The 12,554-nt window shown below is 40.2% G+C and overlaps 1 protein-coding gene across 3 annotated transcripts in view; it reads right to left on the reverse strand.

The window, feature by feature from the left end:
* Positions 1-12,554, reverse strand: part of RASA3 (RAS p21 protein activator 3) — a 134,605-nt gene that overhangs the window by 17,907 nt on the left and 104,144 nt on the right. For all 3 annotated transcript variants that reach the window (XM_039714331.1, XM_039714330.1, XM_039714329.1), the window contains 6 exons: positions 9,148-9,227; positions 5,015-5,119; positions 4,358-4,514; positions 3,437-3,585; positions 1,657-1,771; positions 706-780 (listed from right to left, as the gene is read on the reverse strand). In XM_039714331.1, the coding sequence (XP_039570265.1) occupies positions 706-780; positions 1,657-1,771; positions 3,437-3,585; positions 4,358-4,514; positions 5,015-5,119; positions 9,148-9,227 (681 nt within the window). The remainder of the gene's footprint in view (positions 1-705; positions 781-1,656; positions 1,772-3,436; positions 3,586-4,357; positions 4,515-5,014; positions 5,120-9,147; positions 9,228-12,554) is intronic.

Raw genomic sequence — 12,554 nt, forward strand, 5'->3', positions numbered from 1 at the left:
TCACTCAATTATACTGTTTGGGAAATGCACATATTCAAGAAGGAGAGTAAAAATATCATTCCTATTAAATCAAACATTAAATGATACAGCCGTATGGCAAATCATTCCTTCTTCTAGCACTGTTTACTATCTCATCAGCAAAATCATAGAATCATTAAAGCTGGGAAAAATCTCTCAGATCATTGAGTCCTATGGTTAACCCAGCCCTGCCAAGTCCACCACTAAACCATGTCCCCACGTGCCACATCCACATGCTCCTTGTACATTTCTAGGGAGGCTGAATCCACCACTTACTTCAGCAGCCTATTCCAGTGCCTCACCACCCTTAGAAACTTTTCCTCAATATGCAGTTTAAGCCTCCCCTGATGCAATCTGAGGTCCTTTTGTCTCACCTTGTCACTTTTTACTTGAGAAAGGAGGCCAGCCCCCACCTTGCTACAACCTCCTTACAGTTAGAGTTCTCCAGGTTAGCCAAAGGCTAAGTTATCCTTGTCCTCAGGACAGCAGGAGAAGTCATTAACTTTCTACAGGTATTGCATTTATAGCATAATGAAAAGCTGTTGTGAAATAATTATAAGGGTGGTGTCAAGAAAGCTTACAGTGTATTCTAATGAATGACAAAATTATTTGCAAGATCAAACTTCTGAGGACCTCAGTTAAACTTGATGGCATAAACAGAGACTGTCTTCAAAATCTAATGCATACCCTGTTATTTTCCAGGTTTTCACCATCTTTTAATTTCACAGGATCAATTTCACAAGGTTTATGGACCTGGCAGATCTAGAAAAAAACGATATAGTTAACAACTGATAAATAAATTTATCTACAAGTACAAAAACTTTTGTAAAAAGCATAATCTGTTAGCTTTTGAGACAAGAGGTAAAAGACAAAAGCCAAATTTATAAACAGTATTTTTTTCTTTTAACAGCAAAGGTAAATTATATGTGATCTTTATTTTTTCCAAAATCAGCATTAATTCATTCTACCCTTTCCTTCAACTGAAATGCAGAACTGTTCTTCAGACTCTCTCAAGCAAGGCTGTTCAAGAAAAGTCCTATTTTTCCAAAACCATCAACTTTAAACATATATCCATATTCTTTAAAACTTGACATTTTCTGATGAAACATTAAGACAAGAACAGCTGAAGAAATTGTCAAATCATTTAAAGGAAGTCTGTGGTCTGAAAGTATTGCCCAATTACAGCACTAAAATACCCACACCCACCATTCTGGACTGGATAGATAATAAACCATTGTTCCAACATGTGCCTCACATGCACAGTTATCTAATAATAACTGCATCCCTTTATATCCACTGGATGAAACACATTACTTATAGATGCACAACAGCTTTCTGTTGTGTATACTATTTATTAATTTCTCAGAAACAATATATGCTAGTTTTTATAAAAGAGGGTAACATGGCTTAATAAATAGAAATTTTACTTTTCCTTTAATGCAATCCAACTGTTTCTGAATTGGGCGACTCAGCTGTGGCTAACCTAACACAGGATTTTAATGCAGAAACAAGCTATTAATAGCCATTAAGCATTATTCTTACAAAGTGTTGTTAAAATGAGAAGTAATAAACAGTATTTGTTCCCTGAAGGCCTTTACAATGACATTTTACCAAATAAACAGTCTGAACTGTTCTTACCTCATCTATAATTGGCTTTAGTGTAACTTGCAGATAATGCATCCCTGCCAGTTTCATTGTCTCATCAATGCACTTGGAAGTTAACGAGTTTCCTCTGAAAATGGTGTTTGGATCTCTGGAAGTGAAGAGTTTTCTGTAATTTAGTTTCTTCGTAATGAACTGTTAATACATGGAATAAAAGCAGCAGCGAAAGGTGACAGAATCCTAGGTTTGAATACATAAGCAAAACCTTCCTTTGACACCAGCCTGCCATTAAATGTAGTCATGCAGCATTTAGTGCACTTCCAGGGACTAACAGAAAAGCAGCAGCCTTGGAAAATCCAGAGGGACTACAGATCTTCATTGCATTAGCACCGTGTGCTCAGTGCACTGTCCAAATAACACAGTGATACACAGGCTCAAATCCAAGAGGTCTACAGCACAAATGTGGGAAACATCTGTTTTCACAAGCTACTGAACAGTGCTAATTTGAGTAAGGGAAAGAGGCAGTGACTTTAGTCTCACAACTACACTGGACATTGCACACAATCTATTACTTGCACCTACAAAATAAGTACTTGTGAGCTGGGAGGAAGAAGAAAACACAGGCTCCAATGGCACAGCTGTATTTTCTAAGGGACTCAGGGCACTGTTGTGTAGTAACATGGTGCAAACCCCAGCTCAGCCCTGACAACTGTGTGGCAAGGTGGCATCTTGCAGACTCTCTGGTTTTCTTAAAAATCTCTCACACAGAGCTTACCTTGTATTAGACATACAGCCTCTGTGACTGATAAAGCTTCAGCCAGCTGCTCTATCACATACCTGTACCTCCCTGCTCAGCAATTTACTTTATGAAAAAGGTACATAACCAATGATCTCATCTACAATATGTACCTTTGCTGGTTTTTTTACCAAAGGAACATAACTGGCTAAGCATCAGCAAGCTTCCTCATGCTAAAGCAACCACGCTGTTTCAACCAACCTGCAGTTCAGAAAAAATACACCTACCAACAGGAAAGAAAACACCGGATCTCTCAGACACTCTGAAAAGAGCCAACCCACACAAAAACTATTTTGTACTAAGGAAGTTTACAATGAGTATCTGTCATTCCCCTGGACTCCCAATTGTCTCTTCTACTGTTAGTCAAGAGCACGACTACACAGGCACAAGGATTGTGGTAGCAAATATTCTTTAGGATCTGCTTGGTATGAACACTACACTATTGAGCTATCAGCCCACCAGTAAGTCAAACAAGGAATTCAAAAGAAGCAGCAGAAAAAAAACAACTTCATTTTCTGCCCTCCCATGCCAAATTCAATCCCATCCTTAATCCTTCAGCCTCTAACTGGGACAACTAGACACACAGCTTGCCTTAAATATTTATGATTACGAAGAAACTTGCTTGTTGTTTTGAACAAATTCAACAAACACTCAGCACTAAATGATTTATTAGCACACAATAAAGCTGAAATTATTTCATACAAACAGCTGAAGGTAATATAGCATTTCAGTTATCATATATACTTAATACTGAGTAAAAAGCCCTGCTCTCACATGTTAGAATAGTCGTGCAAATAATTTTCACAAAAAATGATGGGAACTCCTCCTAAAGGTCAAATTAACCAGATCTTGAGGGTAGTGAAAGAATTTAGAAAGAACTCTGCCACACAGCTAGGAAGAACAGGAATGACCCCAGCAATTCCTTCTGAAATTACATATTTCTAGAAACTGAGTGGAGGATTCTAGCAGTAGCCAATGCAGTTGAGGTATTTTTGATAGCAGTTTGGTTTTGGTACTTACTGAGTTCTCTTCACTTCAGCATTCGCAATGGCACTTATGAAAGGCACAATTCTGCCATAGTGTAAGAAAAGCCTGACAAGAGGTATGGCCGCTTCCTGTTTTTCTCTGCAAACTTCACCCAAAATATGTGCAGCTGATGCTGAAACAGGCTGAACAGTGGAAGATAAAAATTTTGATAAATCCTTCCAGAACAACCATTTTTTCTTTCTATTCCCATTAGCTTCTTAATGCAGAACCCCCCACAACAGTTGCAATGGCCAGTTACCCAAACGTCTGAATATAAGGTAGGTGGATGTCACATCCCAGTTTTTGTGGGCTGTAAGTTCTGGTCACAAGAGGGCAGCAATTTAAAAACTACTACAGTATAGTCTCTTCTTACCTCCCATATTTTTAATGTCTTTTCAGTAAATGTCACTTGCCTGGGAAGCAAGTGAAGAGAAAGAACTCTATCTAACCCTTTGCAATTTCAAGTCCCAGTGAGTACAGAACCCAGTTCTTTTACTGAAAAAACAAAAGCACCATTACAACTGTAAAAAGTCTACATAAGGACACACATGGTCCAAATCTCTGATGTTTCAGGATGAGTTCTTGATTTGGGTTTTTCTCTATTATGCAAACAAACCTGCTCCTGTCCAGCAAAGGTAAACAACTGTAATTTAAAAAATCACAGAGAATGTGCTGCTGCTAGAACCACTGTGCTCCCGGGTCTGCTTTCACCCACAAAATGCAGATAAAGATCTCTGCAAGGACTGAAAACAAGCACAAGGCATATGCAGAGCTTAACAACGCTCTGAGGTTTGAAAAGGAAGAGTTGACCTCTGGTAATTAAACAACAACGGTGCCAGCAAGATAGTGACAAATCTTCAGAGACCCCTGTGAAGATGATCTTCAAGTAAACAACAAACACCACAAGCAAATTACCTCAACATCTGCAGATTTTAGCAGGACATCTCGCAGCGGACTGTAATAGTCTGAGGAGAAAACATGGTCCTCAGTGTAAACGACATTTAACCTTAAGGAACCAAGGTCATCAGGTTTCAATGACTTGTTACCATTATCTCTGGGCTGCAGAAAATACCTGATATGTAAAAAATAGGACAGAAACTTAGTGCTGAAATACCAGATTTTCTCAGGCTATATAGGAGCATAGAGAAACTCTACAGTTACACAGAGTATTTATATATGTATCAAACTCTTGAGAGTTCTTAATCAGATGACTTAATTAAGTTTGCCAGTCTGTTTTGCACCAACTGCAACATGGGAAGTTCTGAACATAAAGATTTATGTAGATATGATTAAAAACCCACACACTAAAACCATAGCACTGCTGATGAACTGCAGTAAATAATATAAAAACAACATACTAGAACTCCCACATGCTACAGAGAGGCAGACTGAAACCTCTAATCACATTATCAAAACTTCTTGTTCTTACACTTGCTAAGATTACTTTGGCTTGCTTACAAAAAAGATACAAATTAACTCCATTTAAACTTTATCACACAGAAGTAATTACTCTGAAGTCTTCAGAGTAGACATATGTTTCTACTTATTCTCCAAAAGAAAAATGTCAAATACCATGCTTCGTAAGAGCTGGACTGTCGCAGAAATTTCAAAGGGAGTCTCAATTCTCCCAGAAACTCGTCACCAAACTTCAAGTTACTGGCATTCCAAAGATCAACCCTGTAATAAAAACAAATAATTTAAAATACTATTAAGAAATTAATAATAATAATAAAAAACCCAACATTTTTCCCCTGAAGTCTATGAGTTAGAAAGACTTGAAACTGTACAGCAATAATTTCCAAATAGTAAAGAGATAACCTTAGACTTCTGAAGACTTATAATTCATCTCTATAAAACATCAGTGAAAAATATAATTCAGATTAACTTTTCTCATCTGTACTGTTTCCACTGTCTATATTGACAAAGATTCAGTTGGCTGTCTGGCTATCCCAGATAATGGAAAAATACAGGTAAAATGGACACCAGGGGAAAAAGCACAAAGTTGTTTAAGAACTACATATGGTCAGTCCCTGTCTAATTAGGGATTACTAACAGCTAAATGGCAGCTTTACAGAATTAGTTCTACACAATTTTTCCCAGTTTCTAGCTCTCAGGAAGACTCCTGTGTTAAGCATACATACTTATGGCAGCTAAACTAGTCCTGTAGAGTTATTCAAAGCTGAAGGATAGTTCTACCATTTGGTAGAATCTGTGTACTGGCTGAAGCTTACACAAATTTTGGCACTCAGTCCCTCACATTTGGGAAGTTCTGGTATCTATCTGTAGATGATCCTTTCATGCCTTTCATATGTTTTTCAACATCTGGATGGAAAACAACTGCCCTGAGATTCAAAGCAGAAGTACTGGTGTCCAACCCAGCATGTACGTAAACTCTACCATACGCACCTTGAGGCAAGGGTTTCAAACTCCAGGGCATTTGTTTCTGTATGCATTTCAATGTCTTCTCTAACAGCTATTTTTATTTAAAAACAAGATCAGCTGACTATTTTGCAGCTAAGTGACAGCTTGAATGTGCCTTAAACTTTTGGGGGGAAAGACAGTACATGGAAAGAAATTCAGGTTTTCAACTAATAACAAGTTTTAGAAGAGCAACTTTGATAAGGTGCAAAGTCATCCAGTTGTGGATGTATTTACACAACCCTCCTGGTGCCAAGCAAGTCACAGCAGACTGGCCAAGGAACAGATGTTGACAGTTCTGTTAAAGGTTTATCCTATCTTATGCAAGCACAGAACGTGTTACTTTTAAATCCTCTGAGCCTTGTATCTCTCAACAGTGTTTCCTGCATCAGCTGTCATACACTAGACACACCATCAGCTCACACTGCATGCCTGCTAGGTAAAGTTCTTTAGACTCTGATAATTTGGACAGTATTTCTGCTGGGCAAGAACTCTCCAAAAGGAAAAAAACTTCTTTGAAAATTCGACCTTCTCTCTCCTTTCTCCATATTTGATGGGTTACTATCTTGCAAACCAGTTCACACAGCTAAAAAGCAGCTTCAGGAGGAGAGGAATCTTTAAGCCTATTTACACAGTCAAACATACAGTTTACCAAGTATTTACAGGCTACTGGTTTCTAGTTTATCCAAACTCATTTAAGATGCCAACTAGCAATATCACTTTCAAACAGAGACAGCTAAAGGATTTTCCCAAAGTTACAGGAAAAAAAAAACAGTGCAAAGGATCTGTACAAGAGGAACTAAAGATTCAAAGTAGATCTCACACTACACAGTAAGCAAAGCAGGCATGCAAATTCTGAAGTTATTGGCTTGTGCTCTTGGAGTACAAAGAATAAACAGAACTTATTAAAAATGTTAATACACAGATCTCAGAGTCTAAAAGATCACCGTTTCCCAAGATTTTTAGAAGGCAAAATTATGACAAGTGTTATTCTGAAACTGGTCAGATTGTAGTCACAGAAAGAAACAAACAGGAGAGAGGGGGAGGAGAAACAATGAATTCACCAGAACATCTGGTCCCCAAGTGTTGATATGCCCTGCCTACAACTTCCTACACCCACTCAAAAAGAGAAAACTTTTCATAGCTTTAGAGAGAAACCATGAGAGACTAAGTTTCCTCTTTACCCTGTGGAATTGTATCTTTCTCAGGAGAGAAAAAGAAAACAAATCCCCAAACCCATAAATTGTATGATCTGTCCAGAGGGCCCAGGGGCAATCTAACTCTCATTAAACAGAGTGGAGGAAGTAAGTGGGGGTGGAAGGGGAACCCAAGATGGAAACAAAAACACACTGTCCCACAGGGGACAAAAGCTCTAAGGAAAATTTGCCCAACCAAGACCGACACTTTATCTGCTTTTGCCTGTTATTTAAGTGCTTAATCTTTTCCCAACTATTTTGCAAGCTTCCTCTTAAACTACTCATCTGTACCACACTGTGCTACATCAGTTTTCAGAACGACAGACTTTTCTGAAGCTCAGTTCCATATACTTTATTGCTGCAGACGAGTCATTTGTCCAGAAAATATACTTAGCAAGTAAAACAACTGTATAATTTAATTTAGTCCAACACTATAAAATAAGAATCATTGAAATGTTAAGCAATATGTAACCAGTGCTACATCGGTTTTCAGAACGCCAGACTTTTCTGAAGCTCAGTTCCATATACATTATTGCTGCAGACGAGTTATTTGTCCAGAAAATATACTTAGCAAGAAAACAACTGTACCAGCAGTATAAAATAAGAACAATTGAAATAAGCAATTAAGCAATATGCAACTGCTGTACACCAATGTCTAGCATCTCCTTCAAAACTATCAAAAAATCTGTCAGAGAATCCTAGCTTTGATTTAAAATCAGTGCATGGCTGGGTATCATGGTTATAAAGACTAGACTGGTCCTTCTGAGCCATGGTGTAGTTGCCCAGCTCACCACATACATCCCATGGAATATGGAGCATGTTACTTCATATCAGCCTACACAGTGCAAAGCTTTGCAGAAATACAGTCTATGCTAGGTCACCTGCTGTGCTGCAACACCAACACCACCAAAGCAGCTCAGCTCTGCACCTGGGCCTTTGCTTTTGCTCCCATGAGCCAGCTGTGGGTTGCCCCTAAACCAGCTACCCTTGCACTGCCTGACGCAAATGTTCTCTCGCATATGAATAGCTTCCCTTTCCTGCCTCAGAGCCATGGCAAACACAAATCTATTAATGCTCCTCTAGTGCTGTGACACTGCATTGACAGGCTACATGAACCAGCAGCTGTCACATCAGAACAGCCCTCCATCCATTCATGAACACAGATGTGTTTTGCTTGCTGGGAGCAAGTATTGTTCCCCTTTCCTGGTCTCCCCTCCCTTCCTTATAGCCAGCTGTGATTCTGAAGGAACTATGGACCTTTCTGGGAGACACCTCACTGCCTCTCTAGTGAGAATATATAGGGAGGGAGGCAGTGCTACTGTTCTTTCTGCAAATACTAACATAAAGGAGAGGGAATTTCTCACCACCTGATGCAGAAATAGCAGTATTCATTTACTGTGCATACAGATCACCAGATGGCACAAGCCTCCAAGTTCCAATAGTACTTGATGGTAAGATGCATGTGACACTTTCAAGTTTTGCCCCTTCTATTGTTTTCTCACCCCTCTTTATACTCAGCTGTCCCCACAGACAATGTTGACTGGCCTCAGCAGGTTTTAGAATAGCACTGAGAGGGTGGCACAGGGTGGGATTGTTTGGCTGTGAAATCAGAATTGCTTTTTTCCTGTGCAACCGATTTCACTTTTATCACATCAAATATTGCAATAAAGGGTTAAAGTTGGAAGGCAAAAGAGATGAGAAACTGTCTCTGGCCCAGAAAAACTCTTCTGAGTTCAAGAGTGTCCTTTCAGGGAAGAGGTTGCTAAAATTGATTGACAAAAGAAAATATACTCTGTAACTTAGAGTATCACAGAGCCTCTGGGCTGTCCTGGGAAACTGAGGGAAGAAAGAAAGGAGAGCCCAGACACAACAGGCTGTGCTTAATGACAACTGCATATCAGTTCCTGCACACATATTCAAGATAGAATCTACAGGACAGTAGAGGTAAATAAACATACAGATACAGTGACAAAAACTCATCTTGATATATCAACAGAAAAACCATGCTTGCCACTTTGTAAACAGAGTCCACAACAAAGTTACACAACTCTGGAAGACACAATATTGTGCTAATTATGTGTTTTTTATTACCTAATCTCCATTTTGTCCACTTCATCTACATCTTCAATGTCAAAATGGGATTTCTTGTTGTAGCTACTGGGTCTTGTAACCTAATAAAAAGGAGGAAACTTTTAGCAGCTTGATCTGATACAAACACAGTCTGATGTAACTTTCACAAAGCTTTGGAAAAGCACGGTATTTTGCTACCAGCAGTGACTTCAGTCCTGATACGGAAAACATTCATGCAAGTAAATAAACACGTTGACTAAACAGATTACTGACTATAAAGTGGTGGTTACACAATCATTTCCAAAGTAAGCAGATAGTCCATACTTTTTTTTACAGAGAAAGACCATCTTTAACATTACTACAGCACTTTTAAGTTTACACTGACAACAGAAAGATACCACTGAAAGGAGTACCACTTTCATAATCCATTCAGGGAAAGAAAAAGGCAATTAATATTTGTTTTAAATACAGCTGTACAACAGATGCCCTGAGGCACTTTGCAGAGCACGGGGGAGGAACCACAACCACCCTTAAAAACATTTTGCAGTGTATCCAATTAAAATTAGGAAGTTCTTCCTGTCTTGATATCCTGGAAGTGAATTTAACTTGCCCATACAACAAATACCAAGCAGACCAAGAGACCCTAGCCTGTGCTATGCATATCAGAATATAGAAGCAGCTGCACAGTTCACCAACCATCTTTGCAAGACTGATTAACTGGAAAGCACAGGCAAAGAAAAAAGGAAAAAACTATAGAGCATTAGCATAGAACGTCTTTGTACAAACATGTCTTAAAATTTTCTACCATGACTGTAAGAACACTTTGGTGGTTGTATTTTTGCATAGTGCGTCAGAAACTTAAGAAAAAGGCTACCCCACCCAGCTGAAACCACAGCAGGAACTGATCAAATGCAAGGGTGTATGATGATGTGTGGGTTCAGCTCTTGGTTGCACATAGAAGCTGAACTTTATTGTATGTTCGAATATGCTTGTGGCTTAATACTCCCCACCCACAAAAACTGGCTTTTATTGTAAACTTGACTATTTGGTTTTGTACTGTACATGAGACCCAAATGGCAACTGAGGGAGGCAATGATACAGCTGCCCAAGTGGAGAGGAACCGGAAAACAATCTTTGGCAGAGGACACTCAGAGCCTTTTTATATGTGCATGTGTGAGGCAGGCAACATTTTCCAAGTGATGCACAAGAACTAGAAGATACTACCAGCAGCACTGGAGACCAAATGCCCCAGACTAAGGGAATCAAATGTACCTGGTAAGCCCAAAAGCACAGTGGATTTAAATACAGTCTACAACTTCAGCAGTTAAACAGAAGTTTCCTCACCCTAGCCTTGCAAACACTCCACTGTTTCTGCACAGCATCCTACAGGCCTGCAAATGGCAGTTTCTACTACAGTGCAATTTTTAATAATGGAACAAACTTTTAAGTCTCCTTCTATCTGTAACACAGGAGTTGTCACAAAGAGCTGTAGCATAGGTGTAACTTATGGCATGTCCCTTCTAAGTAAACACTTTCTCAGAAGTTCTGCTGGAATCTGCATGTTTGACATCTCTCTGTTCACCCACACGACTACTTAGTGTGCACATCAATACTGCTCAAGAGTGGTATTCCAAAAGGGATAGCTGTATGGAACTGGAGATGAGGAACCTCCCAGTCCACAGTGCTAAAGTAGCTGACCCCTAACACTGCACAATAAAGGGGGCATAACTCTGCTGTGCTGATCTTTTCATCTGGAAAAAGGCCATTTATCAGCTGCTCAGTTTGTTTTCAGCACATGCAAGTTTACAAACAGGTCCCCAGCACTTCCTTCTTGAATTCCTGTAAGAGGACCATCTTCCTGTAGCTGCACACTCAGCTCCACACCACGCAGCAGCTGAAGCAGTGGTGAAAAGGGCTCCTAACTACCAGGTGCAAGTTTCAGTCACCACACCCCTCAAATAAGCCTTTCTATTTCCCAAACCAACAATAAGCTATCTTTCATTTAGCAAATTAAATCTGTGTAACTTTTTGGTTGTAGAGAGGAAAGCACCCATTCACTGTCTTTTACAGATCAGCTTCTTCCTTGGAGGCTTGGACAATCACTGTGCTAGCAGGCTGCAGAAAAGCTGATGAAGCTGTTCAGAAGCAGAAAGTGACACCGCTGTCAACAGCATGAATCTCTCAGCTCCACAGGAATTGGAGCACTTCCTTTGCATGCACCAGCCACAGGTCTGCCCGTGTCTCATTAGTGAATGTATTTCCCAGTCAAAGCAGTTCTACTGAACCTTGTTCCTTGAAGACGTTTAGCCTGATTTGTACTAACCACTCTCAAAATGACATAAATCCATGATGGCTCTGTCTGCAGAGGGATGTTTATATTTCAGAACTCTGGCTGATTCAGTCATTTCCCAAGCTCTGCTCTTACCAGCACAGAATTCATTTTGCTCTGAGTTAGCAGAACAACTGGGGCATGGGCTTGAGTTCAGGTTTTACTTTTGCTGGTACTTGCACACAACACAGCTCTCACACAAAGGCAAGCTAAGCAAGCCCCCAGCCCCCTCTCTCTCAACTCCAGCTGGAATATGCTTTGTTTCTCTCCTTCCTCTCCCAGCATGGCACCACCTGCCAAGTTCAGTGTTTAAATACCAAACATTCACTGTTTCTGCAGCACACAGAAGGATGAGGAATCAGGTAAAGTTTTTGTGGCTTACAGTGTGAATTCCTGGACTACATTCTCATTCAAAAGTTCTCACTGACAGGCTCCTCCAGAACTGCCTATGTTAAAATAAGGAAGCCCATCTTGGTTTACTTACATATAGCATCACTCTCATATCACTGCCAAAGACCACAGTTTTGGGCCAGGTGAGGGACTGAAATCCTGGGTAAACACACAGACACCTCAGTGCAGTTTCAACACTTGTCTCACAGAACCTCTGCCCCTCTAACTGTGCCAAGGCAGCAACTCCACAGAGCCTCATGGAGCCAGGAACCAGGCACACAAGCTCGCTGCGAGCAGGGCAGCTGTATCCTAGGACGAGATGTGCTGGGTTAGCAAAGGTCACCTTAGAAAGCTGTCCTGGCCTACCCTCATGGCTTCCAGCCCCTCAGACACTACAGAAAGTCCTCCTACCAATCAGGAACTTGCTAAATCTGTTCCTTTACACATTACATCAACAAGAGCACATTTCTGCTGGTATGACAGACTTTAGATTGGTCAGTACAACTACTGGCTTCTAGGCAAAGATGGTGGTTTGCAGGAGAGGGAAGACAGCAATGCCAACAATGACATGTACACTTCAGATCTGCACAGTGAAACAGCACTTGTCTGGCTCCTCTCTCCCCAGCTTCCCTTCCTGATGTGGCTGTGGCCCAGAACTGATATGAGAAACCCCATCCCTAGGTGCCATCCCTATGCCAGCAACAATTAC

This window comes from Passer montanus, unplaced genomic scaffold, assembly GCF_014805655.1.
Source record: "Passer montanus isolate IOZ18808 unplaced genomic scaffold, ASM1480565v1 scaffold3, whole genome shotgun sequence".
In the NCBI taxonomy this organism is placed as follows: Eukaryota; Metazoa; Chordata; class Aves; order Passeriformes; family Passeridae; genus Passer; species Passer montanus.